Source organism: Wyeomyia smithii, chromosome 2 (assembly GCF_029784165.1).
Source record: "Wyeomyia smithii strain HCP4-BCI-WySm-NY-G18 chromosome 2, ASM2978416v1, whole genome shotgun sequence".
NCBI classification, from domain to species: Eukaryota; Metazoa; Arthropoda; class Insecta; order Diptera; family Culicidae; genus Wyeomyia; species Wyeomyia smithii.
Genome location: NC_073695.1, coordinates 130,025,418 through 130,050,082, shown reverse-complemented (window position 1 = coordinate 130,050,082; position 24,665 = coordinate 130,025,418). Strand labels below are relative to the sequence as shown.

Sequence of the window (24,665 nt, the reverse complement as noted above, 5' to 3'; positions counted from 1 at the left end):
TTTTATAGCCGGCGATTTTAACGCTAAACATCGATCATGGAATGTTTCTCAAAGTAATTCCAATGGCAAAATTTTATTCAATGGTTGTTCCTCAGGATACTATTCTATTTTGTCTCCGAATAGTCCTACACGTTTCTCTTCTGTAAGAAATCCATCAACAATCGATTTGGTACTAACAGATCAAAGTCATGTATGTAGTGAATTGAATACACATGCTGATTTTGATTCTGACCATCTTCCAATAACTTTTTCTATATCACATGAATCAGTTTTAAACCCTATGAACTCTGTTTTTAATTATAACAAGGCTAATTGGGAAAGATACAAAACTCATATTGAAAGAAATTTCAATAATGAGCTTGATTTGCAAAACGAAGTGAATATTGATTCCGCTTTGAAGGCATTAAATTGTTGATGCCAGGAATTATTCTGTTCCAAAGGCTCAAGTGAAATTTGATTCACCAATAATTGACGAAAATCTTCAACTTCTAATTCGTTTGAAAAATGTCCGCAGACGTCAATATCAACGTCCTCGTGACCCTGTTTTTAAAGTTATTTATAAAGATTTACAGAAAGAGATTCAACATAGATTTACTCTTCTGAGAAATCAAAATTTTGAGACTGAAGTTGAAAAATTGAAACCATATTCAAAACCCTTTTGGAAGCTGTCGAAGATTCTCAAAAAACCTTCAAAGCCTATTCCAGTTTTAAAGGATGGTGAACGTTCGCTTGTATCCAATGAACAAAAGGCTCAACGACTTGCTCAGCAGCTTGAGAGTGTTCATAATTCAAATTAGAATTTTGTGAGTCCAATTGAAAATGAAGTCACACGTCAATTTGATTCAATTTCTTCCCAGAGTTTTTTGCCTGCAGAAATAATTGAAACTAACTTGAATGTGCTCATAAATCAATTATTAAAAATTTCAAAAATATTAAAGCACCTGGTGACGATGGAGTTTTAAACATATTAATAAAACATCTCCCTAAGAGCACTCAAAAAATTATTTTCCCAAATTATGGACAAATGCAAAAATTACTCCAATTTTAAAGCCAGATAAAAATCCAGCCGAAGTTTCAAGATATCGACCAAGCAGTTTGCTTTCTTCAATAAGTAAACTGTTTGAAAGAATTATTCTTAACAGAATGATATCACACATCAACGAAAATTCAATTTTTGCAGATGAACAGTTTGGATTTCGCCATGGCCATTCCACTATTCATCAATTGCTAAGAGTTACGAATATGATACGAGCTAACAAATCTAAAGGTTATTCCACTGGAGCTGCTCTTTTAGACATAGAAAAAGCATTCAACAGTGTTTGTCATAAAGGTTTGATTGCGAAATTGCAAACTTTCAATTTTCCAGTTTTCCTACTCAAAATTTAAAAAAATTATCTTACTGATCAAACTCAGCAGGTTGTCTATCAGAATTCAAAATCTGATAGATTTCCTGTCAGAGCAGGTGTGCCCCAAGGTTCAGTCTTGGGTCCAGTCCTGTACAACATATTCACTTCAGATCTTCCTGATTTGCCTCCAGGATGCACAAAGTCATTGTTCTGCGATGACGCAAGCATTTCCGTAAAAGGAAAAGTCTTCGTGTCATATGCAGTCGATTGCAGAAAAGTTTCAGATATTTTTAATTAATATCTATTATCAGATAATATCTAATATCAGATATTTTTAGCTAATATCTTAAAGTGGTAGTCAAAATATATCTTATGCTGAGTAAAAAAGTCTCAGAAATCGACTTTGTGAAATATACTAAAACTATGCCAAAACAGGTTTCGTAGCATCACCGCTTTGAGCTCAGTTTTTATCCGATTTAAGATCTGTTTTTTTAAAAGATGGGTAAAAATATGCTAATATGTGGACAAACTCTTGGAATTTTGATATTTGGGCCAAAAACAAAATGGCGTCGAAAAAACATCAAAAATTACCAGTTTCTCAAAAATTCAAAATGGCGCCATTGTTGCCCCTTAAGTTGAAATATGTTCAAACTCCGGGAAATTTATTTTCGCATCAAACTTCATCAAAAAATCATACATAGAAGCCAAGGCAAAAAAAATATTGCACTGTGTAATTTTTACGCATAAGACTAGGGCTTCTTTCCTCAAGCCAAACAATAATCACGTTGTCAAGATGAATGGGGTTATTTTAAGTTGGTCTGATAAGGTTAAGTACTTGGGACTAATTTACGATAAAAAACTTATTTTCAAAAAGGCACATTGAAAATATACAAGCCAAGTGCATCAAATATACGAGATGTTTATATCCTCTCATTAGCAGGAATTCTAAACTTTGTTTAAAGAACAAACTTTTGATATACAAACAAATTTTTAGACCAGCAATGCTTTATGCTGTACCGATCTGGTCAAGTTGCTGTTCAACAAGGAAGAAAACGCTTCAAAGGATTCAAAATAGAATTCTGAAAATGATTTTGAAGCGTCCTCCTTGGTTTGGTACACTCGAATTACATAGACTTACTGGTGTTGAACCATTAGAAGCTATGTCAAATAAAATTATCAACAATTTTCAACAAAAATCGTTGCAATCCTCAATTGCTACGATAAGCTCTTTTTATAGCCAATAAGTTAGCAATTAAGTTAGTTGTAAGTTTACATCCCCTCTTTTGACAAATAGGTTTAAATCCCTACGAATGATAAATCCTAATTGCGAAAGCAAAACAAAAAATCCGTTTAGAAGTCACCGTTTGTGATTGGACACACATACTCACATCTAATATTTATCATAAATACTTAAGGCTGAAACTTTGCATATACCTTTTTATAGGCAAAAGATGCCATTTTGTGCTATTGGTTTAATTTTTGAAACACAACTCATTTTTGAAAAGCTATTGAAAATGCTATTTCGGATAGGTATTGATGATTGCAAATATTTTTAGAGCCAACAGGGTTCGTTTGAGTGGTGTGACGTTTCGGTAAGGTTGTAGATAATAGTTTTGTTTTTCAAAAAAAAGTATACACTCCAAAAACAAATTATAAGTTTTTGGGAAAAAAAGAAAGCTATAAATTAATTATCCAAAAACAGCTCATTTAAAAAAAACTGATTTTTTTTATAAAAACTACGAAAGTTTACCTGGAGAACGAAGCCGGCCATGGAGAAATCAGAAAAAAAAGTTATAATTTTTTTTAATTCATTTTTTTTTCAAAGGGTACATTTTTTTTGGAAGAACAAAGTTATTATTTACAACTTTGCCAGATATACTATGCCAATCAAATAAACCGTTTTGACTGTAGAAATATTCTTATTCCTCATAGAGTGCTTTATTGGAAATTAAAAATATATCTACAGTCGAAACGGCATAGTGTCTTCGGCAAAGTTGTAGATAATATTTTGTCCTTCCAAAAACAAATATGCCTTAAAAAAAAATAATTGAAAATATATATTTTTTTCCAAAAAATATTTTTTTTTTTCAAAAAATAATAACTTATTTTTCTTTATTTCTAAATTATCAGGCTGGTTTCATTGTTTTGGTAATCTTTTGTAGGTTTTAAAAAAAAATCAAGTTTTTAAAAAATAAGCCCTTTTGAATAATTAATTTTTAATCTCTCTTCTAACTTTTTTTTGAATAAATAATTTTTTAAGTGTTATTTTTTTTGGAAAGACAGAGTTATTATCTACAACTTTGTCGAAGACGTCACACCAATCAAACTAACCGAAGTGCTTTTTTTAAATTTTATACTCATTTTTCACAATATTATGAACCACCCTATGTCGAATAAATTAACCACTCTAATGAAACATAATGTATTCGATGCTAGTTATAGTGTAAATCATTATACAAGCTATTTCGAGGGACTAGTGATCAATTTCAAAAGATAAATTCTAAACGTTTTGAACTCCGCCTTCCACAATTGAAAAAACAACTAAGTCCCAGAGAGTAGATTTTCACAAAAATTTTTTTGACGTAGAACTACGTTTTTCTTTAGCCTACCACATAGGGATGTAAATAGGAAATCTATTAACGAAAAGGGGACGAAATATGTCCCTTTTTAAATGCTTATAAATCGGTTTTTTTTTCAACCGATTTCCTTCATTTTTGCAGCAATTGTTTGGAAAATTATACACGCATCCACCCAAATGTAGAAAATTGTTGATTGATTATGCAAACTATTGTACTATTGATAATTGTCGCGCCTTGTTTAAACGAAAATTACGTCCTCTGATTGGTCACTCGCTGCCGTTCCTCAAACAGGTCGACAGAATAGTATAACTAGTTAGCTGCAGTAGCGGGTTGCGCCAGAATACAAATCACAGTACACAGCAGCAGCGAGGTAGCACCAAACGTCTCGATTTGCCAGTTAAGGGCTTAGGCCTTCTGTCCGCAATAAAGTTTTGCTTTATCTTGGCAGCAGCACATTCTGTGCTGAGTTCAAGAAAACACAATCTGTCGTGGCCGTCTTATTTACTGAATGCGGAAACAGCATTTACAGAGTTTGAACAGCGAAATGCCTTTCTCAAGGCGAATAATCAAGTAATTGAAGGTTAATAATTTTTGGCAAAAACACAATCATGCTGTGCTGGATTCTAGCAATCAAATTCTGTCGCGGTAAAAAAAATCACTTTATTAACCTAATCATCACCACTGTTGGGGCAGCACATAGGCTGTGATCAGCATAACCGATTTTAAGCAACAAACTGCCCTGTTGACCGCATTCACAAAGACAGTTAGTTCGACTATGCAGAGCTAATATGAAGTCGATTCAATCAATCAGCATTAACAGAATTTCGTCGTCTCCCAGCTGCCAAGTTGTAACATGATGCAACACGCAACAACGAGCAAACGAAATCGCTTGATGTTACAAACAGCAATAAAATACAGGTTAAAACCGTTGCGTGTGTGAGAGCACCATCGGTGTTTATTCGCTGGAAACAAATATCGAATGCGAATTGTGGAATAATTCGTCTGAGGAATATTAGAGAATTAGACAACTGAACAGAAAGGCGTGGCCTACTACGTAGCACCCTTCGGCTATAAAAGAGTGTTTGTGGGAAAACTAGCTACATTCATTAGTCGGAAGGTGAACTGGATGGACCGTCCACAACGTTGACAGCAGTAGCAGCAGATATCGGCACTCAGCAGTAACAGACCATAGCAGCGGGTCGCGCCTGTGGCTGCCTTCAAATTAAACACTTGCACTGTGGTTGGTCACCACGTCTCAGAAGCAGCGCGGTTCTTCTCAGTGTCGCCAGACTACCATTATTCCCCCACTGTTGGGGCAACATGAAGATTGCCATCAGGAAATCCAATTTTGGAAATCAAAATGCCTTTTTCAAGGCAAATAAATAAGTCATTGAAAGTTAATAATTTTTGACAACGCAAGCAAGCATTCTGTATTGGATCCTAGCAATTTAAATCTGTCGCACCCGTCTAATTTACTGAATATGAAATAGCTTCCACAGTGCATGTTGTCCGTGTCTTAATTGTCTTAATTCCCCCACTGTTAGGGCAGCTCAAAGGTTGTGATCAGCAAACGATTTTGAACCGCAAAATGCTTTTTTCAAGGCAAATAAACAAATAATTGAAGACTAATAATTTTCTGGCATCAACACAAGCAGACATTCTGTGCGGGATCCTAGCAATCGAATTCCGTTGTAGTTGTCTAATTTTACTCTATTTATGTCGAATTCGTTTTTATGGCAGGACTATCCCGTTCCGGACTACGCTTTGCAGCTGAAAAAAAAAAAACACTTTCCGAGCAGTTGCAATGGTGTGCGTAATACCAGAAGTAACTGTCACTTTTGTTTTGGTCATTATCGCCATTGTCTTTTATCGCATTTGTGCTACTGTACGAAAAATTTGCCAATTTACTGAAAAATGACAAAATAACAAAATAAAATAAATAAAATTCAACCTGATGTTTGACACTCGAAGAACGATAATCAAAGCAAACCGATTTTGACACATTTTTTTGACGTAGAACTACGTTTTTCTTTAGCCTACCACATAGGGGTGTAAATACAAAAACTATTAACGAAAAGGGGACGAAAAATGTTCCTTTTTAAATGCTTATAAATCGGCTTGTTTTCAACCGATTTTCTTGATTCTTGCAGCAATTGATTGGAAAATTATACACGCATCCACCCAAATGTAGGAAAGTGTTGATTGATTATGCAAACTATTGTACTATTGAAAATTGTCAAGCCTTGTTGAAACGAAAATTACGTCCTCTGATTGGTTGCTTGCTGCCTTTCGTTGCCAGTGTGCGAGTATAAAAGGAAAAAAACGAAAAAAAAGGAAAAAAACGTACATTTCGTCTTGTGAGCTAGGCCAGCACGCGTCGGAGAATTGCTGTTTGTTGCTAGTGGAACGCTGGATGTTCCTGTTTCAATTGGGCAACGAACTCTAATATTTTGATTGATTCATGGCGCTAACACTGGAGCTGGAGAAAAATAGTTGTGATAAAAGTGATGAACTGTAGAAAGGCTATCTGTAGTTAACAAATTTGCTGCAGTGAAGGTTTCAGCCGCGGCCTAGCACACAACTTTATCACGCAGTTCAGAAACAGTCTTTTTAAAGACTTTTGAAAAATTTATGAGGAAAGTTAATTCAATTTTATTCAACGAAGGCTTTTTCGAGCCCAGTGAATGAACAGTAAATAATAACAGATTCGTTTTGCTTCGGAAACGGTGCGCTAGCTTGTTTAAACCAGCAGTGATACTGTTGTAATGTTAGACCGAAATCGAATTCTTCCGATACTATTAGTGTTTTCAAATCGTTTTATGGGGTTTCAACGAGCAGTGGCAAGCCGTAATAAATCAAATCAAAACTTAAAATAAGTTCATTTGTCCTGCCGCAAATGGCTTGAGATAATCGCTCATTGCGTTAACATTTTCTAATGCGAGAACATAATGCACTTATGAGAATGGAAGAATAAAATATACTGGGTTGGGCTTATTAGTTGCCAGTGTGCGAGTATAAAAGGAAAAAAACGTACACGCTATCAGTTAATTCGTCTTGTGAGCTAGGCCAGCATGCGTCGGAGTATTGCTGTTTGTTGCTAGTGGAACGCTGGATGTTCCTGTTTCAATTGGGCAACGAACTCTAATCTTTTGATTGATTCATGGCGCTAACACTGGAGCTGGAGAAAAATAGTTGTGATAAAAGTGATGAACTGTAGAAAGGCTATCTGTAGTTAACAAATTTGCTGCAGTGAAGGTTTCAGCCGCGGCCTAGCACACAACTTTATCACGCAGTTCAGAAACAGTCTTTTTAAAGACTTTTGAAAAATTTATGAGGAGAGTTATTTCAATTTTATTTAACGAAGGCTTTTTCGAGCCCAGTGAATGAACAGTAAATAATAACAGATTCGTTTGGCTTCGGAAACGATGTCCTAACTTGTTTTAACCGACAGTTAAACTGTTGTGTTAGACCGCATTCGAATTCCGTGGCTATTAGTGTTTTAAAATCGTTTCAGGGGGTTTTGACGAGCAGTGGCAAGCCGTGATAAATCCAAACTTATAAAATAAGTTCATTTGTCCTGCCGCAAATGGCTTGAGATAATTGCTCATTGCGTTATATTTTCTAATGCGAGGGTTGGGCTCATTAGTTGCCAGTGTGCAAGTATAAAAGGGAAAAAACGTACGCGCGATCAGTTATTTCGTCTTGTGAGCTAGACCGGTACGCGTCGGAACAAATTATGTGCTGAATCCAAGAAAATACAATCTGTCGCGGCCGTCTTATTTACTGAATGCGAAAACAGCTTTTACAGATTTTGAACATCAAAATGCCTTTCTCAAGGCAAATAAACAAGTAATTGAAGGTTAATAATTTTTTGGCAATAACACAAGCATCCTGTGCTAGGTCCTTGCAATCAAATTCTGTCGCGATAAAAAAATTTACTTCATTTATTTACCCAATACCCCCACTGTTGAGGCAGCACAAAGGCTGCGATCAGCATAACTGATTTTGAACAACAAACTGTCCTGTTCTGTTAGAACGTCTTAACAGAGGTGATTAATTCGACTCTACAAGAATAAACTGAAGTCGATTCAATCAATCAACATGAACAGAATTACGTTTTCCAGCTGCTCAGTAGCAACATGATGCAACACGCAACAGCGAGCAAACGAAATCGCTTGCTTGATTACAAGCCGTGATACGATACGGGTTAAAATCGTTGCGTGCATGAGAGCACTATAGGTGTTTATTCGCTGGATACAAAAATCAAATGCGAATTGTGGAGTACTTCGTCTAAAGAATATTAGAGAATTGTAAAACTGAACAGAAAGGCGTGGCTTATTTCGTAGCAACCTTCGGCTATAAAAGAGTGTTTCTGGTAAAACCAGCTACATTCATTAGTCGGAAGGTGAGCTGGCTGGCTGCATTTAAATGAAATAAATCACTTGCCTTGTGGTTGGTCACCATGTCTCAGGAGTAGCGCGGTTCTTCTCACTTCTCATCGTGTGTCGTCAGACTGCCGTTATTGCCCCACTACTGAGGCAGCATAAAAATTGCCATTAGCAAATTCAATTTTGAGCAGCAAAATGCCTCTCTCAAGGCAAAAACAAGTATTTCAAGGTTATTAATTTTTGACACCTCACGCTAACAATCCGTGCTGGATACTATCAATTTAAATCTGTAGCGGCCGTCTAACTTACTGAATGTGAAACAGCTTTTACAGCTCGTGTTTTCAGTGTCTTTATTACACCACTGTTGTGGCAACACAAAGCAAGTATTAGTAGACTTTATGACTCATTAATGAAACACTTACAACAATGCATTTGTTAATAGTGTGCGTAGTTCTACGTCAGTTATGCGGTCGTGTCTTGGATACAACCTCCTACTTTTTTTTTTTGATTTTGACACATACGTGTGAATGTGTTGGTGTCTTCAAAACTGCACTCTGTTTCTTGCGCGGACTGTCCGGGACAGAAAAAGGGTAGTCCGGGATAGTCCGGAACATGTAAAAAAACAGTGATAGGACAAAGTGTAGTCCGCGGGGTAGCTACACCGCAAAAACGAAAACGACATTAGTTAGTTCCCCCACTGTTGTGGCATCACAAAGGCTGCGATCAGCATTACCAATTTTGAACAACAAACTGCCCTGTTCTGTTTGAACGTCTTAAATAAGGTGATTAATTCGACTTTACAGGAATAAATTGAAGTCGATTCAATCAATCAGCATGAACAGAATTTCGTCGTCTCCCAGCTGCTCAGTTGCAACACGATGCAACACGTAACAGCGAGCAAACGAAATCGCTTGCTGGTTACAAACTGCAACACGATACGGGTTAAAATAGTTGCGTGTGTGAGAGCACCATCGGTGTTTATTCGCTGTGTACAAAAATCAATAAAACTGAACAAATAACTTGCCCGGTGGTTGGTCACCATATCTCAGGAGTATCGCGGTTCTTCTCGCTTCTCAGCGTGTGTCGTCAGACTGTCGTTATTACCCCACTACTGAGGCAGCATAAAGGTTGCCATCAGCAAATCCAATTTTGAGCAGCAAAATGCTTTTCTCAAGGCAAAAAAAAACAAATATTTGAAGGTCAATAATTTTTTGACAACTCGAGCGAGCAATCTGTGCTGGATAGTAGCAATTTAAATCTGTGGCAGCCGTCTAATTTACAGAATGTGAAACAGCTTTTACAGCTCGTGTTTTCAGTGTCTTTATTACCCCACTGTTGAGGCAGCACAAAGCAAGCATTAGTAGACTTTATGACTCATTAACGAAACACCTACAACAATGCATTTGTTAATAGTGTGCGTAGTTCTACGTCAGTTATGCGGTCGTGTCTTGGATACAACCTCCTACTTTTTTTTCAGATGACACCAATTCTCGACGTTTTATGCATTTTTAAGTCTTTTGGCATCAAAAAAAAAAAAAATTCGAAAACTTAAATTTCACCTACCCCCCTTGGGCAGTTCATGCTCGTCTTCCAGCCAGTACAGACGCAAGTGCTCTTGATCGCGAGAACAATACGCATTCGATACCCTTTTGTTCGAATAAGATTGCCGTACGTTGCTTTGTTTGCTAATATTTTGCAATGGTTTGCTCGTCGCGTGTGACTAATGGAAGTGAACAACATTCCAAAAATGCGTAGGGATACTGTCCGTGTCGATTTCCGAGTATGCCCAATACGACCGCCAATTAAAGATGTAGAAAAACTCCTCAGAGACCGGATGAAATTAGATTTTAGTCTGTGCAAGGCGATACAGATGCACCACGTGAGGCATTGTATCTTAATCACGTTCCACGGGGGACGTGAAATAGCCGAACAGTTCGTGAAACAGAACAGCTTTAAATACGCTATCTTTCATCAACATGCTCGATACATCATCCCAGTGTACATTGAAGACGATGCCATCGAAGTTCGAGTGCACGATTTGCCGATTCATGTTGAATCAAACGTAATCTGTAAGCAAATGGCGGCATTTGGAGAAGTTGTTTCTACCAGATACGACAAGTGGAAGAACTTTTTTGGTGGTGTTTACAGCGGTGTACGTATTTTACGAATGCGCTTACACCGACCAATTCCGAGCTATGTTGGTTTTATATTAAATGATTCTTAGGAGCAACTTCTGAGTCGGGTTTCCTATGAAAACCAGATAGCAACTTGTCAATACTACTAACAGCCACCAGCATTACGGGTGAAACCGGCACGAGATGACCGGTTCTATTTTGTCTTTCCTTCTCTCCTCCTTTCAGCTGCTAACACCTAGTGTCCGTATGTAACCGGTACGGTTTAGTAATGAAACTGATGGGGTTTGATTGATTGATTTCTTTTGAAGGGACTTTAACCCCAAACGGTCATTCGTCCTTCTGTTTTGCTTGAGGATAAACAGTCTCTAATATAGCCCAAAGACATACGCTGGATGATGGTGGCTTCTCAAACCACCTGGCGGTGCCACACGCGCTACAGACATGCATACGCCATAAACATACACACAAGCTATATAGCAAGTCACACACGCTAGCCACACACCTTATATATTAGGGACACACGCTTCATTCACACACGTTATGTGCACACACCCTATATATACATACGCTGGATGATGGTGGCATCTCAAACCACCTGGCGGTGCGAGTCTCTTTCAGTTTCGGGTTGTATTCACCCAACGATATCTGTATCAGATTACCGCTGGTGGGGTCCAACTCAGATCGAAGGGAAGCCGAACTGAAAGAGGTAGGAACTGCAGCTAACCACTACCACCGCCGCTGTTGCCCGCTGCTGATCCACTTCGCCTACTGCCATCGGTGTTGATGTCCGCTGCTGCTGCCTGCTGCTAGTAAACTGAACTGATGGGGTGAAATGTTCGAACGGTACCTTTTATACCAAGGCTTCGTCAGTTAGTTAGAAAGAAGGAGTGGCTAATTAGATAATGAAATGACAAGGAACGTAAATAAGCATCGGAAACAGAAAGTGACAACAACAATAACAACAAAGTTAGATCGATTGTATCCGTTAGTGTCGACTGTGCTTGGGAAGAGAGGTAGTGATTGGCTGCGCGGTATGATTTAGACAATCGATATTAATTACCAATTTTTCAATAGTGTATCTCAAACAATAGTTTGTTTTTGTTACATAAATTAAACCGTAAAAGAATTTCTGATCGATTGATGCCAAAACCTCAAAAACCTGATTATAAATGACTGAAAAATAAGCGCTCAAAACCTGACCACTTTTCCCTGGTTGAATTACAATTTTTTTTTAAGTGGGGGATTTGTTAGTAGCTTAAGTATTTATGATAAATATTAGTAAATAATGAGTATGTGTGTCCAATCACAAATGGTGACTTCTCAACACTGTTAGAAATTTGTAATTTTAATTGTTAGGAATGTTTGCTTTCGCAATTAGGATTTATCATTCGTAGGGATTTAAACCTACTTGTCAGAAAATGGGAAGTAAACTTACAACTAACTTAATTGCTAACTTATTGGCTATAAAGAGAGCTTATCGTAGCAATTGAGGATTGCAACGATTTTTGTCGAAAATTGTTAATAATTTTATTTGACATAGCTTCTAATGGTTCAACACCATTACCATTTACACCTATGTAATTCGAGTGTACCAAACCAAGGAGGACGCTTCAAAATCATTTTCAGAATTTTATTCTGAATCCTTTGTAGCGATTTTTCCTTGTTGAACAGCAACTTGACCAGATCGGTACAGCATAAAGCATTGCTGGTCTAAAAATTTGTTTGTAAATCAAAAGTTTGTTCTTTAAACAAAGTTTAGAATTCCCGTTAATGAGAGGATATAAACATCTCGTATATTTGATGCACTTGGCTTGTATACTCTCAATGTGCTCTTTGTAAATAAATTTTTTATCATAAATTAGTCCCAAGTACTTAACCTTGTCAGACCAACTTAAAATAACCCCATTCATCTTGACAACGTGATTATTGTTTGGCTTTAGGAAAGAAGCCCTAGGCTTATGCGGAAAAATTATCATTTGAGTTTAAGAAGCATTGGGAGAGATTTTCCACTTTTGCAAATAGAAAGAAAAAATATTTAAATTTTTTTGCAATCGACTGCATATGACACGAAGACTTTTACCTTTTACGGAAATGCTTGTATCATTGCAGAACAATGATTTTGTGCATCCTGGAGGCAAATCAGGAAGATCTGAAGTGAATATGTTGTACAGGACTGGACCCAAGACTGAACCTTGAGGTACACCTGCTCTGACAGGAAATCTATCAGATTTTGAGTTCTGAAAGTCAACCTGCAGAGTTCGATCAGTAAGATATTTTTTTAAAATTTTGATTAGGAAAATTGGAAAATTAAAAGTTTACAATTTCGCAATCAAACCTTTATGCCAAACACTGTTGAATGCTTTTCTATGTCTTATAGAGCAGCTTCAGTGGAATAACCTTCAGATTTGTTAGCGCGTATCATATTAGTAACTTTGAGCAATTGATGAGTTGTGGAATGCCCATGGCGAAATCCAAACTGTTCATTTGCAAAAATTGAATTTTCGTTGATGTGTGACATCATTATGTTAAGAAAAATTCTCTCAAACAGTTAACTTATTGAAGAAAGCAAACTGATTGGTCGATAACTCGAAACTTCAGCTGGGTTCTTATCCGGTTTTAAAATTGGAGTAATTTTTGCATTTTTCCATAATTTGGGAAAATATGCAATTTTGAAGCAGCAATTGAAAATTTTCACTAAAAATTCCATTGTGCTCTCAGGGAGATGTTTGATTAGTATATTAAAGATTCCATCGTCACCAGGTGATTTCATATTTTTGAAATTTTTAATAATTGATTTAATCGCATTCAAGTTAGTTTCAATTATTTCTGCAGGTAAAAAATTCTGGGAAGAAATTAAATCAAGTTGACGTGTGACTTCATTTTCAATTGGACTCACAAAATTCAAATTTGAGTTATGAACACTCTCGAACTGCTGAGCAAGTCGTTGAGCCTTTTGTTCATTGGAAACAAGAAAACGTTCACCATCTTTTAAAACTGGAATAGGCTTTGAAGGTTTCTTAAGAATCTTCGACAGCTTCCAAAAAGGTTTTGAATATGGTTTCAATTTTTCTACTTCAGTCTCAAAATTTTGATTTCTCAGAAGAGTAAATCTATGTTTAATCTCTTTCTGTAAATCTTTATAAATAGTTTTAAAAACAGGGTCACGAGAAAGTTGATATTGACGTCTGCGGACATTTTTCAAACGAATTAGAAGTTGAAGATTTTCGTCAATTATTGGTGAATCAAATTTCACTTGAGCCTTTGAAACAGAATAATTCCTGGCATCAACAATTGCACATTTAAATGCTTCCAAAGCGGAATCAATATTCACTTCGTTTTGCAAATCAAGCTCATTATTGAAATTTCTCTCAATATGAGTTTTGTATCTTTCCCAATTAACCTTGTTATAATTAAAAACAGAGCTCATAGGGTTTAAAACTGATTCATGTGATGAAGAAAAAGTTATTGGAAGATGGTCAGAATCAAAGTCAGCATGTGTGATCAAATCACTACATACATGACTTTGATCTGTTAGCACCAAATCAATTGTTGAAGGGTTTCTTACAGAAGAAAAGCATGTAGGACTATTCGGAGACAAAATAGAATAGTATCCTGAAGAACAATCATTGAATAAAATTTTGCCATTGGAATTACTTTGAGAATTATTCCATGATCGATGTTAAGCGTTAAAATCGCCGATTATAAAAAATTTCGAACGATTTCTGGTGAGTTTTTGTAAATCACCTTTAAAATAATTTTTGTGCTCGCGTGTGCATTGAAATGGTAAATATGCTGCGGCAATAAATAAAATCCCAAGTTCAGTTTGAACTTCAATTCCCAAAGTTTGGTTGAATTACTAGATTTTCAAATCACGTGCCTAACTTCGATATAGACGTTAGTCAACGTCAAAAAATACCAGACGAAAGAAGACGCAAGAGCAAGAGCAGCAACCGCCGCAGACCGTATCGGAGAGCAGTGAAGACGAAAGCATGAACACGGATATCCCATTTGTCGAGGTGGTAAGGGCAGAGGCTGCCTCTCCACCCGGAAAAAAATTATTAGCCGATGTAAACAATAATAATTACAATTTTGTATCTGGCACCGTATAGCCGAATCGCATTGTGCCGTGTTGAATAAACAATTTATTAAATAAAAACCTAAATTAATCCACCTAGCGGTCAGACCCAGCCTTTCTCATTCAAACTTTTATTTGTAAAAATAGATTTACATGAACTTTTCAATCCAATAAATGTATATTCACTCTTTAGGTTCTAAAATATTGATTTTTTTATTTATTCTCGCTTATTTTCCGTCGGTCTAGTTCCGCCACTGTTGTGGCCAATCACCGACGCCCAGGGAGGCGACTCCACACCCAGGACCCTAACTCACGACCCGTTTATTAACGGACCGGCGCCAACGGCTTTACTTCCTCATGCGATGGAAGGCGTGATCCCAGAGATTTTTCGCCTCAGAAAATCTCCCGGTGTCGGCTAGGATTGAATCTAGACCAGTTTGGGTTAGTTGTGAGTGGATCACGCCACCTCACAACCATCGACACCTATGTTGGCGGTGGGATTCGAACCCAGGCGTCGAGCGTGGTTGGCGGAGACGTTACCAACCACACTAGGCCCCCGCTCGTAAAATATTGATGTTGTAATCCATAATATAAAAATGTAGTCCGGTCTGTCAGTCTGTTTGATTCATATAGGCTCGAAATCTACCGAACCGACCGACGTGAAAATTTGTATGTAGGGGTTTTTGGTCCCGATAAAGGTTCCTATGATAGTTTGAGACCCCTCTCTCTTCTGGAAAGGAGGAGTCCAATACAAATGAAACATACATTTCTGCACAGCTCAAGAACAAACCAAGCAAATGAAACCGAATTTGGCATGTGGATGATTTAAAGGGTAATAAATATGTCCATAATGGTTCGACGCCCCTCCCTCTTATGGAAGCACATGTGCCTGCACAAATTTCTGCACATCTCGCGAACTAATCAACTAAATGGAACCATATTTGGCAGGTGAATGTTTTTAGTGGTTACAAATGATGCACAGCTGCTGAAATCGACCACAGACCCTATTTTGGATTCTAGGATGGCGATTTCCGGTTCCTGGGAAACAGCGGAAAATGATCGAATTACACCCAATATGGGCGTTTCTTCAACCAGAATGACGCTCAGAGGCCAGAAATTATTTTAAATACCATTTTGAAATCCAAGATGGCGACTTCCGGTTCGTGAAAACAGCCTAAAATAACCAAATACCATCCAATATGAGTATCTCTGGAACCAGAATGATGCAATGAGCTAACCATTGACCTCAGGCACCATTTTGAATTGCTAAATGGCAACTTATAGGAAACAGTCGAAAATGACCAAATAATACTCAACATGGATATTTCGTAATCGAGATGATGCATAGAAACCAAACATTGACCCTTGACACCCTTGACTGTTAGTTTCTGGAAAACAACCAAAATAACTGAATACCTCCCAATATGGGTATTTCCGGTGTCATATTGATGCCAGAAAATCTGCTGAAAATGACCGAATGCCACCCAATATGAATATATTCAGAATTAAAGCCCAAAGCCAAAAGTCGAAGATTTTGTCATTTCGATAAAACCATTCATTTCAAACGATTTGTCTTTTGACTTTGATCATATCCTATGGCCGATTCGTCATGCATTTGCAGACTTTAAACACATCGCAAGGAATCAATGAATTTGGAACGTTCAAATAGTACAAAACCACATTTAAATTATGTTGAGACCACATATATCAATCAAAGCAGATATAGTTTTAAATAGCCTTTGAATTTCTTTCCTTTCCAGAACTTTTGAGCCACATATCAAATTGTTATGAAGTTTGTTATTTGTAAGTTTGAGAGATGACTTGTTCGTATGACACTAGTTATGTTCAAATTAGTCATGTAATCTTTGAAATAATAGACTTTCGTTGTTTTATTAACAATTTAATACATAACGATGGCTAAAGTTCAATTATAATCAAATGAAATGGGAACGTATAGGGCAGCCAAACCTTGAAACCACGTGTTCAATCATTATTCATCAGTTAACCCTTAACTAGCCCGCTCATCTGATATTAATGTTGATCAAATCGGTTGTGTAGTTTCTGAGATAATGAAGTTTCGTGATTTTCACATTTCGGTACTTTACAGACGAAGTTACAGTTCGATTACAGTAAAATTCAATAGGGTGTTACGAGGCAGCTAGACTTATTAGTTGACACTAATTTTGTAGTAATCGGGTCAGCCATCACTGAGAAAAGTGAGTGAGTTCAAGTAGTCTTCGGAATATGTTCCTGTTCATAGCTGGATTTCACATTTTTAAACAACAGGAAAAGTAATAGTCTGATTGCAAAACAAATCAATAGGGTCCTATGGGGCAACTAGACCTTCCATTTGACACTGATTTTATGAAAATCGGTTCAGGCATCTCTGAGAAACATGAGTGAGATTAAGTAGTCTTCAAAACACGTTTCTTGTTATAACTTTTGAACCACAAGTTCAATTATTATGAAATTCAAAAGTTAAGGGTATTTCGGGTAGCCCGTTCATTTGAAATCAATTTTGTTCAAATCGGTTGTGTAGTTTTTGAGATAATGATGTTTCATGATTTTTACATTTTGAACCATAACTTCTAAACTAAAAATCCGATTACAATGAAATTTAATAGGGTCTTACGGGACAACGAGACCTTTCATTTCCAATTAATTTCATGAAAATCGGTCCAGCCATCTCTGAGAAAAGTGAGTGAGAATACAAATCTGCACATACACACACACATACATACCAAAAATGCTCAGCTCGTCGAGCTTAGTCGAGTGATATATGCCATTCGGCCCTTTGGAGCACTTTTATACTTTCGGTTTTGCAAGTGATTGCTATACCTTTCTAGGAGAAAGGCAAAAAATACCCCCCCTTGGGTGATTTCTCGGTTTTCAAAAAGGCCAAACTTCAATCGCTTTGCGCCACCCAATTTTAAGTCCGATTGAGCAGAAATTTTGTACAGGGTGTTTTTCGAGCAGGTGAACATTTTGTATAGTTTTTTTTTTGAAATTCGAGATGACCATTTTGGCTGGCACCCTTATACAATCATCAAACTCGGATATTGCGTGCTACAAGAAAGGTGCGTTAGTATTTTGCGTCACATACATACAGACAACAAGCATACACACACACACACATACAGACATTGCTCAGTTCGTCGAACTGAGTCGAATGGTATATACCACTCAGTCGGCTCTCTGGTCTTCGGATCTGTTTTACGATTCGACCGATTCTATAACCTTTGTTTAGTATAACAAAGGTAAAACAGTAATTGGGCGAAATATCACAAAATAATGGGTCTTATTACGGGAGTCACTTAACGGTGAAGTGACAACCGTAATAGGCACGGTGAAAGTGATTCCCATTTGATTTGCACGCGTCTTTTTTCACCGTGAGATTTTTTCACTTCGTTCTCACCGTGAGGTGACATTCGTCATAAACCCCAATGCTGATTTAGCACAGCGGAAGAACGGAACACACTTTTAACGGATCAAGTCGACGATCCTTTCAACCAGAACACGGTCACGTAAGAAAACAATGCACTTGATCATAGAGGGAAAAATCTTTACTGAAATGGACCTAAGAGAAATGCACGAATGGCTGTTTATATTCTTAATTGCCACTCTATATGTGCGGGCGTAAAACTTTTCGGTCGATTTGTCACAAATGTAATGTATTGAAACTCGTTGATAATCCAGGAAAAATATAATAAATACGGAGTCAAAAATAACGTAAACAACGAAATACAGTGTTTATGTGAAGAAAAAAAACGAAATACAGTGCTGCAAAAAAAATTACGATGGAATATCTTGTATTAATATACAATGGGTTTGTATATGTTTGTTATAATCATTTGATTGGGCAGTCTTGAAAGGGAGCATAGTTAGAAAAGCAAAAAGACCCGCTATTACTAATAAAGTTAAAACTTTTTATTATGCGCTCGAACTTTGCATGGGGACTTTTTGCCTTTCTCCTAGAAAGGTATAGCAATTACTGAGAAAACCAAAGGTATAAAAGTGCTCCAAAGGGTCGAATCTCGTATATCAATCGACTGAGTTCGACGAGCTGAGCATTTTCTGTATGTGTGTGTGTGTGTATCAAAATGTGAAAATCACAAAACTTCATTATCTCAGTAACTACGCAACCGATTTGAACAAAATTGGTATCAAAAGAACGGGCTTGTTTTTTGAACCATTTGTAAAATAATTTTATGAGGATCGGACATATGGTTCAAAAGTTATGCAAAGAAACGTGTTTCAAAGACTGTTTAAACTCACTCATTTTTCTCAGAGACGGCTGGACCGATTTTCACAAAATTAGTGTCATATGGAAGGTCTTGTTGCCTCATAAGACCCTATTGAATTTTATTGTTATTGGACTTTAACTTTGTCTGTTATGTATAATAATGTGAAATCAGGCTATGAAAAGAAACATGTTCCTAAGACTGCTTGAACTCACCCACTTTTCTCAGAGATGGGTGGACCATTTTTCACGAAATAAGTTGCAATAGAAAGGTCTAGTTGCCTGATAAGACCCTATTGAATTATATTATAATCGGACTGTAACGTAGTCTGTTATGTATCAGAATGTATAAGTTATGAAACTCCATTATATCAGAAACCACACAACCGATTTGAACAAAACAGGTATCAAATGAATGGACTGTCTTCAAAACCTGTAAATAACGAATTTTATGATGATTGAAAATGTAGGTTATGAAAAGAAACGTGTCCAGAAAACTTTTTAAATTCACTCGTTGTGCCAAAGATGGCATGACTGATTTCAACAATCTTAGTTTTAAATTGAAGGTTCAGATGCTCTATTGGTTCCCATTTCATTTATTTATAACACTGGTTGACAAAATCGAAAAATATGCTGCTCTAAAGCTCACAATAGTTGCTCTAGAAAGAAAAAAATCACAGGAAAAGCTATAATTTTTTATTTTTTCTTAGTTTGACCTTCGGGGTCACACTTGTGTTGACCAATGTAATCGGACTTTTATTTTAACCATTATGTGTTAAATTGTTTAAATATTGAAAGTCTATTCTCTCAAAGATTACACGACTTATTTAAAAAAACAAACAGGTGTCAAGCGAACAGGTTGTTTCTTAAACTTACAAAGAAACAAAATCAAAGGCAAAACTAGCTGCTTTGATCAAAGTTCTAAATTAGGAGTCATTATGATAGAAAGACTATTTATTAAGTACAAGTATTACGTCAAATTTCAAATACTATGCTCCAATTATTCAATATTCTAAAATCCAAAAAGTGGATATACCTTTATTGGATTATATTTAACAATTGAAGGATGTTTTCCAGAAACCGGAAGCCGCGAATTCGGATTTCAAAATGAAGTATGAAGTTGATTCCTGGCCTCTGAGTATCATCCCGGGTACTGAAAAACTCAAATTGCGTAATGTTAGTTTCTTTTAGACTGGTTCCCAGAAACCGGAAGCCACTGTTTAGTAATTTAAAATGGCATCTGAAGATGATTTCCGGCCTCCAGATATCATACCGTTACCCCAAATCTTATTGGATAATGTTTGTCAATTTAGGCTGTTGATCGGTAACTGTCGCCATCGAAATACCCAGATTAGGCAATTCGGCAATTTTATGATGGATTTTATGATTTAATGATTATCAGGCAACCAGAAGTGGTCATCTGGATTAAAAATGGGGTTTGAGGTCGGATTCGGGCCACTGGGTAGAATCCAGGTTTCAAAAACCCATATTGATAGGTATTTGACCATTCATTGGATGCCCCTTAGAAACGATCAGTAATATCAACTTCGTTAAAGAATTTCATTTTCAGTATTAATGTAGGGGGAATAGAGGCATAATGAGCACACGGGGCGAAATGAGCACCCCTCTTTTATGCGAAACTACGCATTTTTTAATACAATATGGTATGTGGAACTCTTCCGTAGTTACTACAGTGTCTCTTTATGTAGAACAAAAGTGGTTTGTCTGTTTATAATATGGAAATATATTGAAAAAATCAACTTGTTTCCTGGATGTTGGAAAAATTATTATTATTGCGCACTAGAAAATAAGCTTCTACTGTCGTTTAAATGGCTCAATCAAGTATGTAGACACATCAATATGACGTATGGGTCGTACCCCAAATTTCACCATCATTGAAGTTTTAATTTTGAGATTCAATTAGTGTTAAAATCTCATGTTAACTTTAACTAATTTGATAGGGGCGAAATGGTCACCTTTAGGTGGGGTGAAATGAGCACACCTTGTCACATAAACTTACCTGAAATTCATCTCGGTAGACTTGTGAGTTTGTCTGCTTCCATAGTCAGTGTTTGTTTACAGTGATGGTGCATACATATATTAAAAAATCTTCGAGACCGAATCGGCCATAAAAGGGACTGCAGGCAGAATTGGCCTTCATAAAGCGCAACGGGACATTCACGAAACAAGCCGCCAAGTATCACGGCATACCGCGACAAACGTTGGCCCATTAGTTGTACTTCTACACAGTCTCAAGATATGTTCTATAAGAGTGCTCATTATACCCCGTGGGTGCTCATTATGCCCCAGTGGGGTGCTCATTGTGCCCCACACATCGACTGATTGCTAGTTTTTGATGCATGAATCTAATTTGTGTTTTTCACCATTATACGATAAACTTTTCAATTTGTGAATAGTGTACCTTCAATTATAGATAGTTAATTAAAGTTTTGCACTGAAGACAGCTTAAAATTTTGGTCGTTTTCCATGCTTAAATCAGCAACCAAGTTAGGGTGCTCATTATGCCCCTTTTCCCCCATAAGGAAAAACATTCAATTATAAACTATTTGAAATCAACTGTCTAAAGTTGACATAAACAATCTAAATATGAGTAAAAATCGATTTTACCACAATCAAAAACAAAATCGCATCATATATTTGAAAGAATTCAATGTTATTTTACATTTACACTAAGGTCGCTTTTTACGCGGATTCCGGAATTTATGCGGCTTTTTTACGCGGATTCCGGAATTTACGCGTTTTTTTACGCGGATTCCGGAATTTACGCAGTATTTCATTGAGCGGATTTCGGTTTCCCTTCACTCGGAATGCAGAACTAACGCTGTTTTTTTTACGCGGATTCCGGAATTTACGCGGTTTTTTTACGCGGATTCCGGAATTTACGCGGTATTTTTTTTGCGTGGATTTCGGTTACCCTTCACTCGGAATGCAGAATTAACGCTGTTTTTTACGCGGATCCCGGAATTTACGCGGTTTTTTTACGCGGATTCTGGAATTTACGCGTTTTTTTTTACGCGGCACGTACCCCGCTTAAAAAGCGACTTTAGTGTATATGTGTTAATGTATGTTCATATGTGTGTGAATGTTATATTTTAAATGTTCGGTATAGTTGTACTGTTGGCTACCAAAATTTTGTTGTTTAGAATGAATAACAAATCCAGCAGAAATTATCAAGGTGCATTTTTTAAGTGTTGGTGTAAAACTATTTTAACAAATAATAAGTTCGAATGAGAAAGGCTGGGTTTTTTGAAAAAAAAAGCTCAAGCCTACCAATTTTGGAAATTAGGAGATCAAATTTTCTCCATATATTCTATTAGCACCTTATTATACATAATAATGAGGATACTAGGAAATATTAACAGGTTAGACAATAGCAGTCTCAAAAATGCTTCATTTATAACAATTATAGAAACTCAGTCCTAATTTTAATTTTTGATCTATTGAGTGTTGATTGTCATTTTTATTCAATTTATACAAGTAAAAATATTGTCCTATTTATCCAGTGATTCCAACGAGCAAAAAGAATTCACCGAAGATCGATTCAGCAACTTAGTCATCAATAGCGAGATCATTAATACTGATCTTCAAACCGAATACTGTCCAGCTTCGCCTACAACAGTACCCGTTAGAACCGGTCGTTCTAACTCGTCTGGATCACAAGTCCGCTCACCAAAGCCTCGCCGACAACGAACAACGTCTGTCAATCAAAATACAATCAATTCGAATGAAGCAATCATTCGGTCAAATAACCGAACAATCTATACTGCTGGTAGACCTCCATGGTATAACTGTGCTGGTCAACAAGTTGAGCCTTTTGTAATAGGTGACATTATTGATTACCATAAAAGTATAGTTTAACAGTATTCTACATTAATCACAGGCATTTGCGGAGGAAGTGCTTCTGGGAAAACTACGGTGGCCCAAAAAATTATCGAAAGTTTAGACGTACCATGGGTAACCTTACTTTCCATGGATTGTTTTTACAAAATACTAAATGAAAAACAGCATCTTCAAGCTACGAAAAATGAGTACAATTTTGATCACCCGGATGCGTTTGATATCGAACTAATGAAAGATGTTCTTCAACGGCTTAAAGAGGGACGCAAAGTGGAAGTTCCAGTTTACAATTTTGTTACTCACTCAAGGGAACCACATACAGTTAATCAACCTTAATAAGCCAACCATTCGAACTCATTCTAATTCAGTTCTTTTATTACAGAAAACTATGTATGGTGCGAATGTGATAATATTCGAAGGTATTCTTACTTTTCATAACCAGCAAATATTAAAAATGTTAGATATGAAAATTTTTGTGGATACGGACTCCGATATACGTCTTGCAAGGCGGTTGAAGCGAGATATACAACAACGCGGTCGTGATTTAGAAGGTGTGTTAAAACAGTACTCTACTATGGTCAAACCTGCCTATAGCAACTATATAGCACCCACAATGGCTCATGCTGATATTATCGTTCCTCGTGGATCCAGTAATCTGGTTGCTATTCAATTGGTTGTGCAGCATGTTCACACACAACTGCAATTGGTAAAATTTCTACAATTTGGAATTTTAGTTCAAATATTTAATTTTTAATTTTTACTACACAGAGAGGATTCAAATTGCGTGAAGCCCTAGCACATTCGTATATTGGCCAGCCTATGCCAGAATCACTTAAGATGTTGCCAACAACACCGCAAGTAAATAATCATTGTTCAACAACAATTATTACTGGTATTTTCAGCCCACTGTCAGATTTTTCAGTTATATTCACATGCCAAAAAACAAATGCAAAAGCATTTTTTGGTTTGATGGCTACAAGTTTTGAGAGCTTCTTTCCGATAAATACCGTTATAAGGGGTGGGTAATTTCGGCTAACTGGTATTTTCGGCCTATTCCCAGCTTTTTCAGTTACATTAACCTTCACAAATAACCCAGATAACCAAGAAAAATCATCAAAATGGGCAACGTCTTGAAAGATTTTTGATTGTTTGTTGATTGCAATTGCTTGAATCGCTTAACAGTTGAAAAGAAGGTCAATGCAGATTGCATGATGTTATTATTCCTTCGTATATGAGACAATATTGAGTTACATATTGACATCAGAGTCTATAAATAGATTTGGGTCAACATTGAAGACAATAAGCGACATTATATACGATTAACAGGTTCATACAATTTAAGGCGTTTAACAGTACTAGATAAAATTCGTTGACACGCATTATCGTGAAACTCTGATGATAGAGAGTAGGAGCAGTGATCGGAACGTTGGGGGTTCGAGGGTGAACACAGCCTTGTAAAATATGAAGAAAAATGCCGCATCCAACCACAGTAATTAATACACATACCAAAGACTGTACAAAGTAAATGGTACGTGTACTTCTCATTGAAAAAAAATTGAAATGAAAAATTGTTGCTACTCAATTTTATGTTTTTTATTATTTTAAAAATAAAATTTATTCGCAGTACTTGTTACGCACTGCCTTTTCGTTCGTAGAACATCGCAGTAGAATAATAATACGGGTGAAACGGAATTGTACACTCAAAATATTTCTCACGTTATTTTTACGTGAAATTTCCTATACTTGTTCACTTTCTGTCATTTCGCATGATTCATGTGACAAACATAACATCTACGTGAAAATCACATGCACATCAAGCACCATCTACGTGAACCTTACAACGTCAAACAGGATGTATCGCGTGAATTCTCTGTGTGAATATATCAGTCAACACAAAAAAGTATTTCTCGATGGCTTGCAAATAAGAAAATTTTTTAGAAAATCTTAATAATATCGGAAAATATAAAAATATCGTGTTTCGGGCTTACAGGTTTTGCATAGCTTCAGTTGAGAGGTGAAAGAGTTACCTGAACACAAACAGCTG

The 24,665-nt window shown here is 36.6% G+C and overlaps 1 protein-coding gene across 3 annotated transcripts in view; it reads left to right on the top strand.

Moving 5' to 3' along the window:
• LOC129725734 (uridine-cytidine kinase-like 1) overlaps positions 1 to 24,665 on the top strand; it is a 193,998-nt gene that overhangs the window by 48,480 nt on the left and 120,853 nt on the right. For 2 of the 3 annotated variants that reach the window (XM_055681881.1, XM_055681883.1), the window contains 4 exons: positions 22,288 to 22,607; positions 22,665 to 22,942; positions 23,004 to 23,327; positions 23,390 to 23,479. In XM_055681881.1, the coding sequence (XP_055537856.1) occupies positions 22,288 to 22,607; positions 22,665 to 22,942; positions 23,004 to 23,327; positions 23,390 to 23,479 (1,012 nt within the window). Of the gene's footprint in view, positions 1 to 15,326; positions 15,472 to 22,287; positions 22,608 to 22,664; positions 22,943 to 23,003; positions 23,328 to 23,389; positions 23,480 to 24,665 lie in introns of those variants that run through there. The other variant, XM_055681882.1, reaches the window with a different exon arrangement.